This window comes from Papaver somniferum, unplaced genomic scaffold (genome assembly GCF_003573695.1).
Source record: "Papaver somniferum cultivar HN1 unplaced genomic scaffold, ASM357369v1 unplaced-scaffold_10, whole genome shotgun sequence".
NCBI lineage: Eukaryota > Viridiplantae > Streptophyta > Magnoliopsida > Ranunculales > Papaveraceae > Papaver > Papaver somniferum.
In genome coordinates, this window is record NW_020618825.1 from 1,395,251 (window position 1) to 1,417,599 (window position 22,349).

The 22,349-nt window shown below is 36.3% G+C and overlaps 1 protein-coding gene and 3 pseudogenes across 1 annotated transcript; 2 read left to right on the forward strand and 2 right to left on the reverse strand.

Annotated features, from left to right (window-relative positions):
• Positions 1-4,842: 4,842 nt before the first annotated feature.
• Positions 4,843-6,059, reverse strand: LOC113326859 (annotated as a pseudogene).
• A 2,158-nt stretch (positions 6,060-8,217) lies between these two features.
• On the forward strand, positions 8,218-10,467 carry LOC113326689 (senescence/dehydration-associated protein At4g35985, chloroplastic-like). The gene is made up of 5 exons (XM_026574373.1): positions 8,218-9,204; positions 9,303-9,424; positions 9,552-9,715; positions 9,800-9,884; positions 10,132-10,467. The coding sequence occupies exons 1-5, from the start codon at positions 8,632-8,634 to the stop codon at positions 10,289-10,291; spliced, it is 1,104 nt and encodes a 367-aa protein (XP_026430158.1). The 5' UTR covers positions 8,218-8,631; the 3' UTR covers positions 10,292-10,467.
• Positions 10,468-11,416: 949 nt separating this feature from the next.
• Positions 11,417-15,899, reverse strand: LOC113326688 (annotated as a pseudogene).
• Positions 11,524-13,383, forward strand: LOC113326860 (annotated as a pseudogene).
• Positions 15,900-22,349: the final 6,450 nt, after the last annotated feature.

Sequence of the window (22,349 nt, forward strand, 5' to 3'; positions counted from 1 at the left end):
CTCAGTGCTTTAAGTGTAAGGGTTTTGGTCATTTTGCAAACGAGTGCCCAAACTTTAGAAAGTACACTGGGAACAAAGGTCTTGCTGCGATACTTGATGAGATGTCTGACAATTATAATTCTGATGGAGACATGAAATCAAGTGTTGCTCTTCTATGTGAAAACATTGATTTTCACAATTGTAGCAATACATTTATCAATCTTGATGGCCTTTTAGAACATAACCCAATCAAGATGGAAGATTTAATTGATCATTATTTTGGAAACTTCATGTTTAATGTTTCAGGATCTACTTTATGCCTAGCAGCTTGCGCCTCATGAACACCTGATTCATCTTATGCGTTGACATGCTCCTATTGATCTCTCAAAGGTCATGAACTTTCAAAGTGTTACAAGTACAAACACAAGATGAGATATGTCAACAAGCTTCAAAGAAGAGCAGATCGTCTAGCTACCAAGCTTAAACTAACGGAGAAAACAACTGAGGTATGTAAGATCTTATCTTCTTCAAATAGAGTAGTTTCCAAAGATAGATTTAGACCAATAGAGAAGAAAACATGGTCTAAACATAAGGAAAGTCAGGGTTCCATGAATTCCATCCAAAAGGGTCATGGTGGACATATTGTTGTTCACCACGACACACTTTGATTGTATTGTTATGTGCATCTTGTCTCATGTGCCTGTTTAAAAGAGAGAATATCTTGCACACCTCAGGCTTTAAAATAAAAAAAAATGTTTTGTTTTTTTATCTTTGTGTCGTTTGGTTTTTGGAATTCCTCCATATCATTGTTGATTTTGGAAAATGACCTGTTTTCCAAAAAAAGAGGGTTATTATCACAAATTCTAATATTTTTAGGGTCAAGAGTTGGGCGTGCACGAACCTGTTTAAAGGTTTCAAAATCCTACATTCCTTTTCCCTTATTTGATATCCTTTATATCTTAAGATTGCTTGTTGAGACTGTGAATTCCTCTCATAAAACTGTTTCCCTAAGGGTTCTCCAAGCATCATGTCTTCTGATGGAAAAGATATCAACATGATTATTAAGCCATCAATCACCAAGGAAAGAGAAATCTCATGTGTCTCCATCCTTGAAAAGAAAAATAAGGAATGTGAGGAAGCCAAGGGAAGTGCCTTCTAACTCTCAGAAGTTTTTTGATGTTCTTGATGAGTTGAAAGAGGAAAGAAAGGAGATTTGACAAATAAAGGTTTGTGTGTTAAGATCTTTGGATATTCAAAAGGCCCTGGTTCGTCATCTTCGGCCAAGACGGTTTGTTGGTATTGACTCCTTCCTCCATGAACCTTATGTTCCAATGGATGCTGATGACAAGGAGTTCGGGAACGATGAGAAATTTCTCAAAGATATTAATGCCTAGGAAACTTCTTAAGAGAATTTTTATTCTTGTTTTTGTTTAAGAAGAATAACTAGGGTTTGGAATAGCCATTATTGTCATTTCACATAACTATGTCAAACTTTTTCATCTTGCAATGTTTTCAGATTTATTTATTTAAATAATATGGATATGTAGTTCAATTTTGATGATCTGCACACCCAGTAATAATAATCGTTATTTATTCTGTAAATGTTGATTATAATGCTAAGTTAAATCCAATTAATGTTTTGTAGGTAAAGAGTATATTTTGAATATGAGATCTGTTGAAAATTTCAAGTGGGATTTTGCAAGACTTCCCAGAATGTAACAACAGAAGGTTAGGGTTTTCATAGATTCAAATTCAGAAACTTGTGTTTATAACATTTGGGATTTTGCATAAGTTGTTAGATATTGTATGAGTTTATGGTTCATTTATCTATTTTATTATGTTGATCAATGAATCGTTCTTGATGGATTTTGATGTTCAATATTCTTAACCAATTTTAATTATATTGAGGTTCTGTCCTAAATTGGGTCTTCTAGTTCATCTGGAATAGTCTATGCATGCAGGTGCAGAACCATTTTATATTTAGGTGCCATAAAAACAGTCGTCGGCATTTTTTTTCGACCTGAAAATAATTTTGCAACGGATATAAACGTAAGAAAAATATCCATTGCACACAGCACCTGAAATGAGAAACGTATATAACCGCAATCAAACAAATAAAACGTCGAAAAAAAACCAAAATGGGACCCAGAAAAGTGTTATATTATTATTAAGAACTGTTGCAAAAATTAAAAAATACGTTGCACAAATAAGAAATATAAACCGTTGCACCAACAATTGTGCAACATTTATAAGCGTTGCTCAAATTGATTTGTGCAACGGATAGTATAAGTTGTACAGTAATGCACAACGCCGTTTTTCCAACGTTTATTTACGTTGCACAAATTATGCGCAACGTTTATAAACGCCATAACTTGGATGTTTTGGTGTAGTGATGGTTCTTTTTTTTTTTTGATCGGTAAAGATACATACTATATATTGATGTAACCTGTACCTTTGAGACGTTTTCGTACAAAAAGTTTTTAAAAGAAAACCTATTACATGAAATGTTATAAAATATCCCAAATATAATTTTAATAGCCCACAAAGACTCACTAAAAATGACTTATGTCCACAACCCAAATGACGTTTTCATAACCCTATAATTACCCCTAGGATATTAGCACTAATCCAGACCACCGCCACTGATAGACCCTCCATCACCGCCTCACAAGCATTGTAGTCAATATCGGTCGTTTCGAGCGATGATTTAGGTTTTATCGAGTATCAGAGAAAACCTTTATGATACCTAAAATATCTGCGATAGAAAGTTTGAACGGTAAAAGCGCTCATATAGGCCGGTACAACCCGATATATCAGGTTCACTGGAACACTGATGATATCATTAAAGGTAATTTGGTAGTTTAAATTATTAAGATCGGAAAATTTGTTAACATAACCCTTCTTCCTAATAATTTCTTTCTATTGTACCCTATAATTTGTACTGTGAAGTTTTTGATCTTGAGAATTAGTGAATCATATGAGAACAATTTTGTTAGATTGAAACATTTATAAATATTTAATATTATATTCTTAATGATGTACCATCGATAAAAACCAATATAATATTTTTTATAGGTGTATCGTACCCAGCCGAAATGATACCGATACACGATATTAACTACTTTTCTCACAAGACATGAAAACCAGCAATACACTTGAAGGAATGAAACGGTTTCTCAACTAAACTTTTGAGCTTGAAGCAGAAATAGACATTTGTGAGAAGATATAGTGTTTGCCGAAAAACTTAAGTTTTATCTCCAAAACTAATCCTCCATTAATCCAACCATTAAAGAAATAACCCCTAAAAATCTCACACAAAAGGAACCAAACATGCAGGATTCCCGAATACTTCCATCTGCATTTTACATTAGAACTCTAACCAGAAGCTTTTAAGACTTTACTTCATACCTCTACATCTTCGAAACCCAACACATCAAAAACTTCACCAACAATGAAACCTATCTTTAAACCACTAAAGAAAAAAAAATGCTCAAATTCATGATTAATTAAGATATTGAGGAAGAAGGCACATAATGGTTGAAAATAAAAGCGCAAAAAAAACCTTAGTTTTGAAAATGTAGTGATAAATTATGACGCCCCAAATAACATGCTTAGCTTATAGGATTACAATCTAACTGAAGCATCAAATCTGGATTACTGATTTTAAGAATTATAATTACATAAGATAACCCGTAAACAAACCATACAATCTGATATTATGCAGTAAAAATCTCTATAGTGATATCAATATAATAATGTGTTATTTTTATTGAGAAAGAAATAATACATATATAAAAGATAAATAAAATCTTTAGTGCACTAAAAAATTAAGCTACGAGAAGAGATATCTTCACGTTCACCATTTCTTCGTATAACTTAAACTAAAATTAGAACGAGTGAGCACATCATCCCAAAGAGGTGCCCAATGTAAACATATAACTTTGAAGTAGTCACTAACATATTGAGCGCTGGTGTCATTGTACGTAGTACAATGGTAAAGTCATTGGGTGATGGTACCAGTGATATCAGTTCGAAACTCCCCAACACCAAATTCTTAAACAATCAAAACAAAAATTAACATACCGAGAAGATTCATAATAAAAAATAATAAACAATCAATGTGCATGCAGTGTAAAAGTAATTCCACGCAGATACCTCGGTTTATAATATTGCTTCATCTGTGCTATTACCACACACGATTAGCAATAGCATCGAGGCTATTTATATATCATATAATTAACATATAATTAAATAACCAATTAAAATGTTTTTTGGACTTAGGAAAATAGGACTAGTACTTGGACAAGCATATTTATACTTCTTCGTTTTAGCTTAATTTCTTTTTCTCGAAAACCGAAAACCAAAACTCTTTGTCCCGGAACAAGTCCAGGGTAGGTTAGAGACTATGTCGTGAAGAATTATCTCATAAAAGTATGGCTGAAATTTTTACACCCGCTTGCCAGCCTAGACACAACTTACATAGAAGCAAGATAAAGTCCTTGACACATTTATCGGTACGGGGGTGGAGTAGCCATCACTTCAATGGGATTATGCATTTGAGGCCATTAAGATGATGTATTCACTTACTCCATGTCCCGGCTGTAGGGCTGCGGGGGTGATTACCGTTTCACAATCCTGCGAGCTGCAGAGATAGGGGGTTCCCCCTTCACAATTCTACCGTGGTGGTTTACATGTTCACGGACTATTCAACCCTACTAGAAATGATAGTCAAAAGTAATAGGGTTAATTCACGTACGTACCTTGTGAACATACCTTTTTCATATGGATTGCTACTTTCCACGCGGTTCTGTCGAGCGCCAACTATCTCTCCAAGCCTCGCCGGGTCAAATCCTGCATAATCAGTTAATAGCGGGTAAATTTCGGTCGTCCTCTCCGCTTCCTTCTTCCTTCTGCACGTGTGATGCGTCATAAGAAAACCGGGGCATCTGTTGGTCTTCATTGGAGATGTCGATCCAAACCAACGCAACCAGTGTTGTGAGAGCTTGTCCTCGATTGTTGCTACCCCAAGTTTACTGCGAACATACTCATTTATGATTTTGTCATGCCTTGTATGTCCAGATTCCCACCTCAACATCCTCATCTCTGTCACATAGAGTTCTCTGATGTGCGGTTTTCTAGTCGCCCAACATTCCGCTCCATACATCCCAGGTCGGATCACCGTTATGTAAAACTATCATTTTAGTTTAGGTGGGACCTTAAGGTCACACAGGACTCCCGTCACCAATCTTCATTTTTCCCATCCTGACTGGGTTCTATGTCGAATGTCCTCTCCGATATCCCCATCATTTTGGATCATAGATCCCAGATATGGGAAGGATTCTTTCCTTGGTACAATCTTCTCGTCCAGCAAAAGTTCTCCAAAATCCGTCCTGGTGTCGTTGAAATAACACCTCAGATACTCGGTCTTGGTTCTATTGAGTCTGAATCCTTTTGATTCCAGGGTTTGGCGCTACCGCTCTATATTATCATATACCTCTTTCTTTAACTCCCCAATAAGCGCCACATCATCGGCGAAGAGCGTAAACCAAGGGATTTCCTCATGTATATCCCTCGATACTTGATATATTACTAGTGCAAATAAGTAAGGACTCAAGGCTAACTCTTGGTGTAGTCCGATCTTGATAGGAAAGCCGTTTGAAACTCTGTCGCACGTCGGGACCCCTATGACTGCTCCCTCATACATATCCTTGATTAGGGATATACATATTTAGAGGATACCCTCTTATGTTCGAATGCCCACCACATTACCTCTATCGGGACTTTGTCATAGCCCTTCCGAGATCAATGAATACCATATGCAAGTCTCACATTTGTTCTCGGTAACGTTTCATTATTTGTCTAACCAGGAAAATCGCTTATGTGGTCGATCTTCCAGACATAGATCCAAATTAATTTTTCGTTACGCTAGATTTCCCTCAAAGCCGATGATCGATGACGCGTTCCCAGAGCTTCATTGTGTGGCTCATTAGTTTGATGCCCCGTTAATTTATACAACTCTGGATATCCCCTTTATTCTTAAAGATCGGGACGATGACACTTCTTCTCCCATCATCAGACATCCAAGTTTGGCCGGCAGATACTATTAAAGAGCCTGGTCAACCAAGTAATCCCTTCATCTCCCAGGCACTTCCACACCTCAATAGCGATGGTATCAGGTCTCGGTGCCTTCCCTCATTTAGTTCTTTTTAGGGTCTCTTTTAATTCGCTTTCAAGGATCGTAGGAATCCCCTACTATGACGGATCTACGGGTTCACTAGATCCCACCATATTGGATGTTGGGTTACTGCCATCTGCGTTGAATGGTTCATCGAAATATTCCTTCCAACGTACTTTAATCTTCGCGTCTTCTACCAAAACACGATCGTCTGCAGCCTTAATGCATTTTACTTAGATAAGGTCTCGGGTTTTATTTTCCTGCATCCGAGCAATCTTGTAGATCCCCTTGACCCTTCTCTCCCTCTTCTGTTTCTAGTTTTCTGTAAAAGCCCTCATAGGCCATACCTTTAGCCTCTGACACCACTCGCTTTGCCTGTTGTTTGGCGATCTTATAGTTCCGAAGATTTTCTTCGCTTTCGAGGGATTGAGCTTCCTTGAAGCGATCTCCCTTATCCTTAATAGCCTGCTGCACCTCTAAAGACTACTACCGGGTGTCTTTCGGATCATGTTTTCCATTACCTTTAGATTCTCCAAGCCTTTCCCCTGCTAGCTGCCGGATCCGACTAGCAGTTCCCTTCCACATGTGTTCCTCTTCCCCATCCTCACAGAGCACTCCTTTTGAGAGTAAAGGCCCGTGTTGCATCTTTCTTAAGGTTCCACCAGCTAGTTCTTGGTGGGTTTGTGGTACTTTTCCGACCGCAGCGTGCCCGGATGGAGAAATCCGCTACTAGTAGTCTATGCTGGGTGACCACACGCTCATCAAGTATGAGTTTGCAATTGGAGCATTCCTGTCTATCCTCTCTCCTCGCAAGGATATAGTCTATCTGGGGTCGTACGTTGTGCGCACTTATAGGTAACCAGGTTTTCTTAAGGAAAGAATTTGCAATCATGAGGTCAAAAGGAACTGGCGAAGTTCAAGATATTTTCACCAGCCTGGTTCTTGCTTCTGAGTCCAAATCCTACATGTACCCTATCCTATCCCAATCCGCACGATCCCACATTTCCAACGAATTTACCATTCTTTTTTTTTCTTTTTCTTTTTTTATGATAATTTACCATTCGTTATCTGAAATGAATACTCTCTAGGATGAAGTTTGAGTTCTTCTGCGCAAGTGTTGAAAGTACCTCCTTAAGCACAACCGCTAGTTTGGTTAGCAATTCAAAATGCAATTCCTACTACATAAAATCTAAGTAAAAGAGGCTGGGAAATACAAGAAACTAGTTGTTGCTTCTACAATCAAGTTGATGAAGATGTGAATCACTCTCTACTCCAGTGCAGCTTCTCACAAAGCATCTGGGAACATTTTTCTCATTCTCTTGATCCAGGATGGGTGCATCAAATGGAGTTCAAAGATCAAATTCTGCAGTGGCACTCTAACAACTGCAAAAGGCTAGCAAAGAAGATTTGGTATATCATGCCTTCTGCGATTAGTTGGGCATTATGGTAAGAAAGAAACAGAAGGGTGATGGCAAAGAAAAGAAGTAGGAATAAGGAGACGATAACTATTGAAATCAAAATGTTGATTTTCCAACGGGGGAGCTTCATTCTTGGTTCAAACATATCAGCTTTACTGATCATGATTTGTTATTCAATTGGGATGCCTCTCTTTATGAAGGCTGAATCATATTTTGATATTGAGAACCATCTTTTGAGCTTGTAATTTGCTGCTTTGCAGTTTGGATTTTTCCTCTTTAGTAAAACCTTAACCCTTTCTATATAAAAAAGTGTTGAAATTTGTGGGCTGACCACATAGTTTCCTGACCACAAAGCATGCTTCTATAGTCAATCTGGTCATAAACCTACATCACATATGTCTGAAATCCTTACCACGTTTACATATGTTCACTTTTTACAGTATTATACGTAGCAATACTTAGTTCTAGCTCATCGAATGAAATCCTTACCACGTTTTTCTTAGCAGGCCAGTACTCAAATTTCATCCAGGAAATTTCAACTGGAAAAAGTTCGTTATGGCATTTTCTGATAGCAATACTTAGTTCACAACAACCATTCCACAAGAATAAACAAATATGTTAGCAATGACCAAGGGATCCAGACTTTCCAGATGGAGCTAGTTCTGAGTAGTGCTGAACTACGTTGTAGTGTATGAAGGAGATGGAAACCTTAAAATGAAATGACTGAACAAACCCACTTTACAGAGAACCAACCAGTACTGCTGACAATTACGTAAGAGTTTCAGTAGGAATATTAGGATTGTTCAAACGTGATATAAAGTTCTCTACAACCGAAAGTCTCATTGCGTTTACGTGCAGTACTTTCACAGGAAAGGAAAGGAGATTCGATGCATTACATATCTTCTTATCATTGTTGTCCTAAAACATCTTTTCTCTTTATTCCTTTATACAGCTTTCTTCTGTTCACCCTCCTATTTAACTTATAGTTTTCCTCTAGTAAAGTAGCTTCTTTATATTTCATTTTGTTCCGCATCATTAAACCAAAATACGGTTCACACGATGTCTTTCGGTCTTCGTAGTAAGAGTCTACCATCTTCGTACAAACACCCACCTGAAAATGCATTTGCATCATCTCTGTTAACCACAACACCCAAAGAAGAATTGCTGTTGCAGCTCCCCGGATGCACGGTTAATTTGGTTCAAGATGGAGAAGCCGTAGAAATCGCCGAAGGATACTTCAATCTTGTTAAGCTTTCTGCCGAGAATGTACCTTTAGCTATTTTAATAAAAGTTGGTGATGAACTTCAGTGGCCGCTAACAAAAGATGAGCCAGTGGTGAAACTTGACGAACTTGATTACTTATTTTCATTGCGGATGGAAGATATGGATCTTAACTATGGTGTTTCTTTCTCACAACAATCTGGTACTGGTAGTGGTTTGACTGATCTGGATTCATTTCTTCAAGAACACTCTTGCTTTTCCGTGGTTTCTTCTTCCAGTTCTTCTAAAACTTCTTCGGATGCTCAGGCTCTTAATTGGGCGGAGCTTGCACCAAGGATTGAAGCAATACCAAGGGAAACCGGCGAGATTGCCAAAGGGATTTTCAAGTTGAGCAATCCCTACACCAAACAGGTAAATAAATCCTGAAAAAAAAAATTGCTTGTCAATTGGATTATTAAGTTTAATTGATTCTAGTGCTAAACTGCACCTACCACATTAAAAACATGCAGATTCGAAAGGTAGGAGCAATGGTTATAACCGAAGCAACTGAGGAAATGAAGCGCGACTTCGAAACAGAAAACAGCAAGAAAACCACGATGAAGAGTGTACTCATCAGCAAGGGTTTAGACAGGTAGCTTCAGCAAGCACAAATTTTCTTGAACTCTCTTTTTTTCTTTTCTTTTTTCCTTTTGACATATAACTGAAAATTATCAAACATACAACTTACATCATATTTGGATTTGTTGCTGTTTAATCAGGGTTAAGGCAATTTCGGAGAGGACAGAGCAAAGGAGCAAGATTGTGCTTAATATCGTCGAGATGGGCACTGGATCAGCACCTGGACCAATCAGCTCCAATGCAGGGAAAAAAATTCTAGCCACAGTACCTGGAGAGGTCCTCTTGGATTCTTTCGGTGCATTCAGTAAGTAAAACACCAACTTTCACACATATTCAGCAAATTGTGTTCATGTTCAGAAAATCATTCAAGTATTTCTCATGAATACAGGCAGGGTTATGGATGCAGCTGAAGTTGCCGAAAAACAAGCTCTTTCTGCTTCATCCAAAACTGCAACCAAAATGGTTAGCGATCGGTGAGGATGCTCAAAATATAATCACCCAACCATTTATATCTAATACCGATAGACTTCCTTTTGTGTACTCTTGATTACAATTTCATGATGATTTGGTCACACAAAATGCTATAAGATTTAAAAGTAAGAGCTCGGCTCAGATCATTCTACCTACTGGTTGCAGTCCATTTACATCTTTTAAACTATTTTCACGTTCCCCTTGTTCATCAACTTATTGGCTATTGGTTATTCTGGTTTTTACAAACAGATTTGGAGAAAGTGCAGGGGAGGCAACAAAAGATGTATTTGCCATTGCAGAGCATGCTGCAAGCACTGCTTCCAATATTGTAAAAATCCGACAAGCAATCGACCCAGCATCCTCTGTTTCCTCTACAATGGCAAAGAATGCAATAAAGAAGAACCTTTGAGGCAATAACAAGTGCCCACACATATCTACTTCTGAACCAATCGGAACTCCCAGTGTAATTTGTGTAATACTAAATAATTTCCTATCCAACAGTGTGAAACCTCTCTTCCTCTAGAAAATCTAATTGTTATTTAAACTTACATTGATGATAATATAATGAAGATAGTATGTCACTAATATCCTGAACTAAATCAGCATAATCACAATAAAAGCAAGAAAATGAGCAAAACCAAATGAAACCATGTAAAAGAGAAACAAACCTGAGCCATTTCATGATGAAAAGGTACTCTAATCAGGAGGAGACACATTTGCAGTGAAAACCCTACAAATGAGAGCACAACCACCAATTCGTCATAGCTAAAAGCTTCAACAACTTCATTAAAATCAGAAGCTGTACTAACAGGAACTCCACTCAAAAGAAGAGTTCCATATAAAAAGATACACAATATTCATTTCGGTAATCTTTAGTGTCAACATGAGCTTCCCTTCCTTGGTCGTATACTGGTATGACATAACCAGGACTGGACCCATGACCTTTTCCACACCATCCTCCTCCGCCGACGTCTCCAACTCCATACCTACTCCAGCAGCCCTGTAGCACGATTTTCTTAACAAGGTTAGTAGTGCTCATATTTCATCAGGAAAAATCAACTAAACAGTAAAGGTTCATTATGGCAGCTTATTCAAGTAAGCAAAAAAGCTGGCATCTTATTCAACTTTCAAAACAGCCCTTCAACAAAAATAAACAAATATGTTAGCAATGACTATGGGAATCAGCCTTTCCAGAGCAAGCTAGTTGTAATTATTAACTTTGTTGAGCACCATTATGGCCTGTACTACAGGTGGAACACATACAGAGCCCTGCTGTTCAATCCAACTTAAAGGGGTGTAATAGATTTAAGTTGAAAAGTGAACACTCAAAATGTCCAAGGTGGTGGATTAGCATCAGCAGAATCATTACCAGCCAGTACCGACAATTTACGTCGTAAGATGTTTCAGTAGGAACAATAATTAGGATTGTCCAACATGATATATTAATGTAAATTTATCTACAACCGAAAGTCTCATTGCCTTACCTGACGTACTTCCACTGCAAGGGCAAGGACACTTGACGCATTTACAGCTTTCCTCTGTTCTCCCTCCTATACATATCTTATAATTTCCTACACAAAATATAGTTTTTATCTTTCATTTCGTTCTGCATCAAATCTTAACAACAATACGGCCGACATTATGTTCTTCAGTTTTCTTAGCAAGAATCTACCATCTTCGAACAAACCCTCACCTGAAAATGCATTTGAATCATCCCCAGTTTCCACAACACCCAAAGAAGAACTGCTGTTACAAATCCCCGGATGCACCGTTAATTTGGTTCAAGAAGGAGAAGCTGAAGAAATTGCAAAAGGAAAGTTCAATCTTACTAAGCTTTCTGCTGAGAATGTAACTTTAGCTATTCAAATTAAGGTTGGTGATGAACTTCAGTGGCCTTTAACAAAAGATGAGCCAGTGGTGAAACTTGACGAGCGTAATTACTTATTTTCGTTGTCGATGGAAGATATGAATCTTACCTATGGTGTTTCGTTCTCACAACAATCTGGTAGTGGTTTGACTGATCTTGATTCATTTCTTAAAGAACACTCTTGCTTCTTTGGGGTTTCGTCTTCCAGTCCTTCGGAAACTACTTCGAATGCTCGGGCTCTTAATTGGGCAGAGCTTGCACCAAAGATTGAAAAGTACAGTGCAGTCTTGGCACAAGTAATGCCAGGCAGAACAGGTGAGATTATTAAGGGATTTCAAAGTTGAGCAATGCCTACACCCAACAGGTAACAAAATCCTCAAATTTTCTGTTTTTCAATTGAGATTATTAGCTTTATTGATACTAATGCTAACCTGTCACATATAAAAAACAGGTTCAAAAGGGAGGAGCAATAGTTATAACCGGAGCAACTGAAGAAACGAAGGCTGACCTTGAAACTGAAACCAACAAGAGCAGCAAAAAAACCACAGATGGTAAAAAGAAGTGTGTACTCAGTAAGGGCTTAGCAAGGTAACTTCCGCAGGCAGAAATATTTCATAAACCCATTTTTTTTCCTTTTTTGACAGTTTTAGTTCCTCTGTTACACACAAAATTGATATATAAGCAAAGACCATAAAAACAAAAAAATAACATATATCAATATTAAGATATGTTGCTGTTTAATCAGGGTGAGGGCAGTTTCAGAGAACACAGAGAAAAGGAGCAAGACCGTGCTTAACATCGTCGAGATGGGCACTGGATCAGCAGTTGGACCAATCAGCTCCCGTGCAGGGGGGAAAATTCTAGCCACAGGACCTGGAAAGGTCCTCTTGGATTCTATCGGTGCATTCAGTAAGTAAAACACTAATTTCCACACATTCAGCAAATGCAATATTCCCAAGTGTTAATGCTCAGTAAAAATTCTCACCTTGAAAATACAGGCAACTTTATGGATGCAGCTGAAGCTGCCGAAAAAAAAGCTCTTTCTGCCTCATCCAAAGCTGCAACCAAAATGGTCAGTGAAAGGTGAGGATACTCAAAATATAATCATCCAACCACTTGTATCTAATACCCATATACTGATGAGACTTTCTTTTGGGTGCTTTTAATTACATTTTCATAATAAATTGGTTACATAAACTACTAGTAGAAGATACAAAAGTAAAATTTTGGCTCAGCCCATTCGACCTACTGGTTGCATCCACTTACATCTTTTAACCTGATTTCAGCTTACCCTGATTCGTCAACTTATTGGCTATCGGCTATTATGATTCTTATATACAGATTTGGAGAAAGTGCAGGGGAGGTAACAGAAGATGTATTTGCCATTGCAGGGCATGCTGCAAGCACTGCTTTCAACATTGTAAAAATCCGAAAAGCAGTCGACCCTGCATCCTCTGTTTCCTCGGCAATGGTGAAGAATGCAATAAGAATGAACCTATGAGCCTATTACTGATTCCCAACACATTTCTATTCCTGAACCAATCGCAACTATACTGAAGATATATATTCCTGGTGTAATTTGTGTGTTACTCAAATTTATACTGATACTAATTTCTTATCCAACAGTCTGAATCATCTCCGTCTCTAAGAAAATCCAATTCCAATTTGAAATTGATACTAAATTAATACTCCACCTGATCCAGCTGCAGTAATCTACACTGTCTAAAGCTTTGACTGCCGTTCAACAACACAAATCTCTTGAAACAAGTATATTGATCCAGGCAAGTTAAGTAAGAAGAATTTGACTGCTCTATGTGGCATATTCATATTGGTCAAGATGTCAATTCAGGACCTGGAATTGCCTGTAAGTCAGCAGTCAATTCAGGCTGTGTATGGAATACTCCTATAATGTTAAACACTACGAGGTGTTTAATTTAAGCAAAACTCCACCTTTATGAAGTTGTCTGCAGGAGATAAGCTCCGTAGGTTCCTCATAACACTTTCCCTCTTCTAAGTCTCGGGAAATAGAAAGGAGTTCTCAAAAAGATAAAGACTTACTGAGATTCAGGTGGCAGAACATGACCAAAGAAAATCCCAATATGGGTATCTCAGTATATCAATGGGATAATAGTATGATACCAATAACATAAATATGCAACAGATATTTAAACTATTTATGCATAATCTCATTTATAGAAAAAGGATAGGAACAGAACCAAAAGATCTTTCAAACAGACATAATGCAGAACATAATTATTTGATGCTCGATAGACATTTCAAACCAACAAAGTACTTGTTACATACAGAACAGTGAAATCAACTGACAATAGGTTAGATAACAAGCTCAAGACAATCAGCATTTGAGCAAACATGTTACTTATATTACAGAAGGAAACTAACCACGAACTGTGAAATTTTCAAGCCTTGAAAACGAAATTTCTACAAATTTACAAGGACTCATCAGAAAGGAAAATGAGAAAATCAAACTTTTAAGCAGTAAAGGCCTATATACAACAGCATAATTAACTTGAGAACACATGCCTGCGTTAAGGAGAGTTGTCCACAGCACCATCACGACAAGAGAAAATAGTGCTTCTGAAAGCATGCGCCGAGAACCATAACGGATAAGTCGAACTGTTCTTTGCAGAATACATTTCCTTCCACAATCGACTCTTTCGATGATAGACCAATATCTGTCTTTGAGTTGCCAATAATACAAATTCACTAGTCTGACTAATTGGAAAAACACTCGGCACAAGTCCTTTGATACACCTAAGACTCACTTTATCCCTCTCATACCATTCTTCTTCCGCATAATCCTTCAACACCCAAATTGTCATCCAGAAATCCGAAATCTGAATCATTGACAAAAATCCATCCAACTCCAACAAATGAACTCTGTATCCACACCCATTCACTACTTCTTTCGGCAACGTAATCTTCCTCCAAACATCATTTTCAATATCAAACACAAGTACATACATACAACTGCAAGTCAACCAATGCAAATACCCATTCACAAACACAACTTGATTCTTATTCATATGTGTAAACTCCTCATTCAACGAGGTAACCGATCTTTTCCAGCAATTCACCTCAGAATCATACACCAAGCAAACAAATGAATCAAGCGGTCTCCTACCGAACGGACGATAAAACCCCGCTAAAACAACATTAAACTTCCCTTTAACCATATCCACAGTCCACACCCAAACCAACTAATGTAGCTTCATCATCAGGATGAAACCTAGTCATAGGCCTCTCTCGAGTCTTCGGCAACAACTTATAATCTTTAGTCATTGGATTACAAACATAGTAAACCCCCTTATTAGGAATACTAGCACAACATAACAAACCAGTACAAGATGCTCTAACTTTAACCCTGTCACCCTTAATAAAATCCAAAGAAAATTCACCAACCCCTTTAAATCTATCAACACATATAAAACAAGATTTCACATAAAATGATTTGATGACTTCAACTAGTATCATTGGATTCTTTGATGAGATATCATTGTAAAGGGTAATAAAGTAATTCTGTGAAGGGATTTTGTACCCATTTTTACAAACTGATTTACATTTGTATAATGATTTGATTGGTAATCTTGCAAGGATTTGAAGTATAACTTCTTCTGGGAAAAACCCTTTTTCTGAATCTGATGAATTCATTGAAAAATGAAAAATGTAAAAAAAATTCAAAAAGATCAGATTTTTATCATACCTGATGAGAATGTTTCCAATTATGTTTTTACCCAAATTAAAATTTGATTGAATAAAGATTTGTGTGATGATAATTTGGGTTTGTGGAATTGGATTTGGGGATTTTTTGAAGGGGTTTGAACTGGGGAAAATTTATGAATCAGTCTTTGATGAAAAGGAGGAGAAAAATGTGATTTTGATGGAGAACCATGGATGACGAAATATACTCCTGAGAAAAAGAGAGTTGAAACTGAGGATGGTTAAAAATCGTGACACATATTAAAGTTATTTTTGCTCCAGTAAATTAAGACAGTGGTAAACTTTTGTCTTGTTTTTAGAAAAGTTTGATATGAAATTCATTATTTTGGATGGATTTCTTTCATTTTGGATGAATTTTCTTCATCAAACATTATATGTGGAATTACTAACAATGAAGTTAGTGGGTGATGATATCAGTGACCTAAGTTCAAACTAGTTGATTGAAATAAACGGTAAAGCTTGATTCTCATTAACCAACACATAAGAGATGAATCTCTTTTTATAAACAAAAGTCAACAATACAGGTTGTCACAACAACACTATACCTGTACGAACAAAGAAGGATAAAGGCACACAGTAAAAAGACTACATGCAGACTAACTTACAGACATGCAATAAAACAGTTAACAAAGCTTAACTGGCAAGAGTAATATCAACTGATTATATTGTCACTAGCCCATCTCAAGCTGACGGGGACGCATCGCCTTCAGTTTGTGCTTTAAACTCAAATCATGGAATACTAAGACCCTTAGTGAATATATCAGCTGCCTGCTGCAATATTGGAATATAAACCACCTGCAAGGTTTTGGATTGAACCAACTCTCTTACAAAATGGAACTCCAAAGCTAAGTGTTTAAATATCTCTTATTACCGAAAATTGGTATGAATCTCATGACATGTGCTCTTATTTAATGTGCTTCTCATCTCAAAAGTTACGAGCACAAACCAGGATAAGAGTGCACAGTTTTCATACAACTAGGTTGTATTGGAGTAAGCCTCTTCTTGTTTATATCGAGTATCAGAAACATAATTCATGTTTCTGTTTCAGAATTTCTGCCCAAAATATGTTCTCCGAGGAAGATGATCCTTCCTTGATCTAAAGATATGATCATCAGGAGAAACTGTACTGATGTGAGAATTTTCAGAGATGGATAAATCTCTCTTAATTCTTTTAATGAGATTTTCATATGAATTTCCCATTATAAGGATTTCCTTATGATGCACATCAACATGATTATTTGAAACAATTATCGGAAATTCCTGATTGTTTCCTTTTGCAGAGATTCTCTCTTTCCCTTTCTTTTGGAATTGTTCTTCATCAAAACAACTGTTTCGATATGGGTGAGGAGGAACCTTTTTCTAGAAGCGATTATCAACTCTTACTTTTGATTCTCTTGAGTTGACTTTATCAATGTGGGGTAAATTATGTCTTCCTACTGAGGAATAATCGTTCAGTTTTTTAAGATAAGAAACTTCTTTCAATATTTTTACCACGGTATTTCGAAGAGGTATAAGTTTCTTGTCAAGTGATTGAAAATTGTATTCCTTAAGATCACCTTTACGGAATCGGTTCAAAGTTTCCTTTGGACAAGATTTCGTTTAATCATCAGTAGATTTAGAATTTGGTTTCTCATCCTCTTCCGACTTGATGTAGTTAGGTAGACTACCATCATCATGATCTATTTCTGTTGTGATAGGATTATCACAATCTTCAAGAGTCGAGCTAGGAATTCTTGTTTCCTCATTATCGGAAGAAATTAAAACACCATCATTGGTGAGAATCACATGATGAGTCTCTTGATCTTGAGTAATAGATTTACCAAGAGCTTCTAATTTGACAGTGATATCCATATTCTCTTTGGATAGAATATTTAGTTGGATGTCTTTATCTATGATCTCATGTTTAAGAAGATTTTACTTTGTCTTTAGTATCAACATTTTTATAGACAGAGATTTAATAGGCTTTAGGAGTTTTATCAACTCTTTATCAACATCTTCCTTTCCATCAGAGATAGACTCAGATGTTCTCTTAACTTTTGTAACTCCTGGATCATGGGTCAACAAAGTAGGAACATCGTTAACTTTTGAGTATTCATACTCTTGCATAACATTAAGTGAATCAGAAATAGGTTCAATTCTTATAGGTTGGATTGCATCAAACACAGATTGTTTGATCTTTTCGTGTTTGCCTGCTCTGATACCAATTGAAAAGACGAGGGTACCCAAATACTCAATCTAAAAATTTTCCATCTATAAGTCCTTTCTCCAAAAGTGATTGTGTATGGACTAAGTTGAGACAATACAACAAATCAATATTCACACTTTGTATGATCGTCTATGGATACGAGATCAAGACAATACAACAATCAAAGTGTGATTACTTGATAATAGGTTCGGGCTTAACCAAACACTATAGAATTGTTATCAAGTAACAAGGAATTAAAGTTTGTGTAATTTACTTTAAATCATAATAAAAAATTATAATTATGTAAAACAAAAGTAAACGACACAACAGGATTTTGTCAACGAGGAAACCGCAAATGCAGAAAAACCCTGGGACCTTTTCCAGAATTGAATACTTTCAGAATAAAGCCGCTATACAAAATCCAAACCAACTTTGTATTGTTGAGACCAAGCAACTAAACCTATAGTTCACCTAGTTTCCTCAGTATCCCTGTGCCTCCAACTTGTAATAAGTCACACACTTGGAGCAATTCCTTTGGTTCGTATTCCAAACACTAAAGAAACAACAAATCTTTTTGGTAACAACTCTTTTCAATCAAAGTGATATGAGTTTGACAAAGGCTATTATGTGTTATCCAACCAAATCCTAACTATAGGGTTTCTGATTTCATTATGCATGACTCTAGAGAACGGAATGTTCCATTAGTTCAAGATTTTTTCACTAGTGAAAATTGCCTGAAAATTTGCGGCATGAGAGTTCCTATCTCTGGTAATGACAAACTTGTTTGGCCTTATAATAAAAATGGAATTCTAACTGTCAAATCTGTTTAAAAATTACTATCTAATGAACTCCCTCATAATTCAATCAATAACCATGATATTGAGGTCCGTAGAGCTCTTTGGAAATCTCCTTTATTGCCTAGAACCCAACTTTTTCTATGGAAATGTGTTTAAAATATTCTTCCTACAGGCAGCAAATTGGCTAGATATAATAATAATAATCATGATGACAGATGTAAGGTGTGTAATTCTAATGCTATTGAAACTCCTGAGCATATGATTCTTCAGTGTCCCTTTGCTAGAAATTTTTGGTCTAATATTCCCATTGTCAGTAATCTTATTTTGCAGGATCTGAATTCTAACATTAATCTAAAATATTGGGTTACTAAATGGCTCACCTCATGCCAATTGCATCCCCATTTAGTTACTTTTATGAATTGTACTTGGTGTATTTGGAAAGACAGGTCTTCTAAAGTCTTTGAAAACAAAACACCTAACCCCCAAGTTACAGCTAGGACTGTACTTAGAATTTATGCTGATATTTTCAACAATCTAGTATCTATTCTTAATACTAATGCTATTATCTCAGCTCATGATAATAATCCTAATTTCCTGCAACATATTTCACAAGATAGTCTAATCTTATATTGTGATTCCTCTTTTGATAATGATACTAACAATTCTGGGATTGGAATTGTAGAAACGAGTAATGCAGGTGAATTCAAAGGATGCAAATTAGTAGCTGGAAGGAAAGCAATCTCTGAAGATGCTGAAAGTGGTTCTCTTCTAGAAGCTGCTAAGTGGATCAAGGAGAGGAATCTTCAAGATGTTTACTTAGTCAGTAATGCCAAAAATGTTGTGGCATATCTTAAAAATATCAGAGGAAAAACTAGTTGGAATTCCTGCTCAATTCTAGATGATTGTTTATTTATTTTAAAGGATATTCATTTGGTTAGATTCAAACATGTCAAAAGATCTCTTAATGGTACTGCAGACATAGCTGCCAAGCATAGTAGAGTTGGAAATGTATCTGGAGAATGAGATAGAAACAACTGCCCATATTTTCTCCTAAATCTTGTAAACTCTCGTTAAGTAATGAAATTCCTTTTTCCTAGCAAAAAAAAAAAACTCCTTTGTTGGGTTCTATATCAATCTAATCAACAACTACCAGAATAATTTTCTAGACTATGCAATCAATAATAGGATCTGATCAAGATACTAAATACTGATGCCGATATATGCAACTAATCAATCTAGTCTATCACAAGGATAAACCGATTATAGTTGGATCCCCAACCGATCAAGTTTTGTGCACACCAAAGATTATGAACTCAAACAAGGAATCTTCTTTGTCTTCAAATCTTCTTAGATCTTCAATAAATACCTGCACACAAACAACTTGAATCTCTTGTGATCAATCACATAGAAGGAGTTTGTTAACGATGGATTATTACAAGATATTTTTAAAGGTTTCGTAACCCTACATTCTTTTTTCCTTCTCTGATACTCTTTATATCTTAAGACTGCTTGTTGAGGTTAGATTGTGAATTTCTCTCACAAGCCCCTATACATATGGATACTCCAAGCATCATGTCTTCTAATAGAAAATATGTCAATATGATTGTTAAGCCATCAATCATGAAGGAAAAATAAAGAACTCCATTACCTTTAACTTTGAAAAGAAAAAGAAGGAATGTGAGAAACCAAGAGTTGTTCCTTCAAATTCTCAGAAGTTTTCTGATGTTCTTGAAGAGTTGAAGGAAACAAGGAAGGAAATTCAAAAAATAAAGGCTTTTCTTTTTAAGACTCTTGAAATTCAGAAGGCCCTGGTTCGGAATTAGTAAAGAAGGTATATTAATATCAATTCCTACCTTCATGAACCTTATGTCCCAATGGTTGTTGACGACAAGGAGTTCAGAGACGATAAAGAATTTTTTTCAAAGGTCTTAATGTCTAGGAAATTTCTTATGAGAATTTTATTCTTGTGTTTTTAAGAAGGATAACTAGGGTTTGGAATAGCCATTATTATGAGTACACATAGCTATTTCCAACGATTTTCATCATGCAATGTTTTTATATTCTAAAGTTTATTTGGAAGATGATTTTTGAAGTATTAATCTTTATGGTTTCATACATTGCAAATTGTTATGGGATATGTGTGTTTGCGTTCGTGAACTATGATTGTCCCATATGTGGTCAAAAGTTACATTACAACATTTTTCCCGAATAGCAACTAAACTTTGCAACAGCTCTAACGCAGTTGCGAATTCGCAACAGATTTTGCAACTGCTCTAAAATTTGTAACTGCTCTAAAATTTGCAACTGCTTGAAGCGGTTGTGAAATTTATAAGCAATTGCGAAATTTTGAGCTCTGTTGCAATTCGCAACGGCTGACATTAACAGGCGTGCGAACCAACCGTGTGCAAGGTAACACCTGAATTACAGGCGTGCGAACCAACTGTGTGCAATGTAACACGTTATAACCCTAGTTTATATCCTTTTATCCCATTTTCTCTTTCTATTATAGAAACAACTCCCTCATCCTCCTCCTCCTGTTCCTCCCTCTCTCCGTACTCATACGCTTGCAATTTCTTACTATCTTCTTCTTCTTCATCATCATTATCATCATCTCTCTTTCTAAATCTACCAACAAAGGTAACTGGCAGATTTATTTTAGATTTTATTTTTTTCATCAAATTTATCTAATTTGTTTTTGGTTTCGTGATTGATGGTTAATAATTATAAACGGGTGAAATTTGTTCTCTCATAGTTCGTATGAGGTTGGTTAATTTGATTCTGATTTTAAATTTCTTTATGACTACGGGTCTAGGTATTTGATAGATTTTGTTTCACTGATTCTAGGGTTTGTGGGTTTTTAGGGATTTTTTTTTTTGTTTCACTGAGATTGAATGGGTGTTGTGTTTGACAGAAAACTGATTTGGGTGATTTCGAGATGAAATAGATGAAGAAGAGATGGTTAATGCTGAGAAGAAGAAGTAATGAAACAAATTATTGTTGATTGTAGACCCGCAGATGAAGAAGAATTGGTTTATGAAGAAAGAAGATGGTTGAATGGATAAATTGCAGCAGATTCATGAAGAGCTAGGGTTTGGTGGTAATGAACAGCTGAATGGAAGATGGGTTTTAGGTTGATTTTAGTTTGAACTCCAGTTGCTAAATCAAGAGCTGTTTGTGGTGGTTGTGCTCAAGAGACTCAGGAGGAATCAAAACAACTGTTTCAATGGTTTTCTTGAGCTGGATTTGGATTTTGAGATAAGTAGAAGGGTTAGATGAATGTTAGGACATGGATGAGGCAATTATTGTTGGTGGTTCTGGTTTGTGATGAATTCAGAAATGCGGGAAGACATTGCAACTGGGTTGGTTGTTCATGATTTTTTTTTCTTTGTATTTTGGGGAATTTTTGATGAATTTATGTATTTTATGGTTTAATTTGAGATATGAGTTTGTTAACTTGTTTTAATTTTGAATTCACAACAAAATTAATCAAATGAGAAATCTTTCTTGTTTGCAGCAATTAAGACAGGTAATTTGATGTGGTTTTGGTTTGGCTCAGCAATTGATTTACTTACTTGAGTCAGTAAGAGAAGTGTTACCCCAGGTACTAATAAGTTTGTACGGGCTCGTGGAATTGATGCTGAACTATAAAATCACAGAACATCCGTGTTCTGATAACAACAGATTCTGGACTTATGGGATTGATGCTCAACAGGTAAGTTCTTTCAGTATGGTTTCTCTGTTGAATAGTTTAGAAATTTAAAACTTCTAAATAAATTGAGTTGAGTCATACGAGTACGTCAATTCTTCAAACTTTGATGAGCATACTAATTGGAAATTGGATAACCTTATTCGTGTTGTTCAATCAGACAGGAACCCTGTT

What these genes read in the sequence shown, in the direction of transcription:
- LOC113326689 (XM_026574373.1), top strand. Translation starts at nt 8,632, where the DNA reads ATGTCTTTCGGTCTTCGTAGTAAGAGTCTACCATCTTCGTACAAACAC. An exon ending in GCAATCCCTACACCAAACAG is followed by an intron (nt 9,205 to 9,302) that starts GTAAATAAATCC and finishes AAAAACATGCAG; the next exon opens with ATTCGAAAGGTAGGAGCAAT. An exon ending in ACCAAAATGGTTAGCGATCG is followed by an intron (nt 9,885 to 10,131) that starts GTGAGGATGCTC and finishes TTTTACAAACAG; the next exon opens with ATTTGGAGAAAGTGCAGGGG.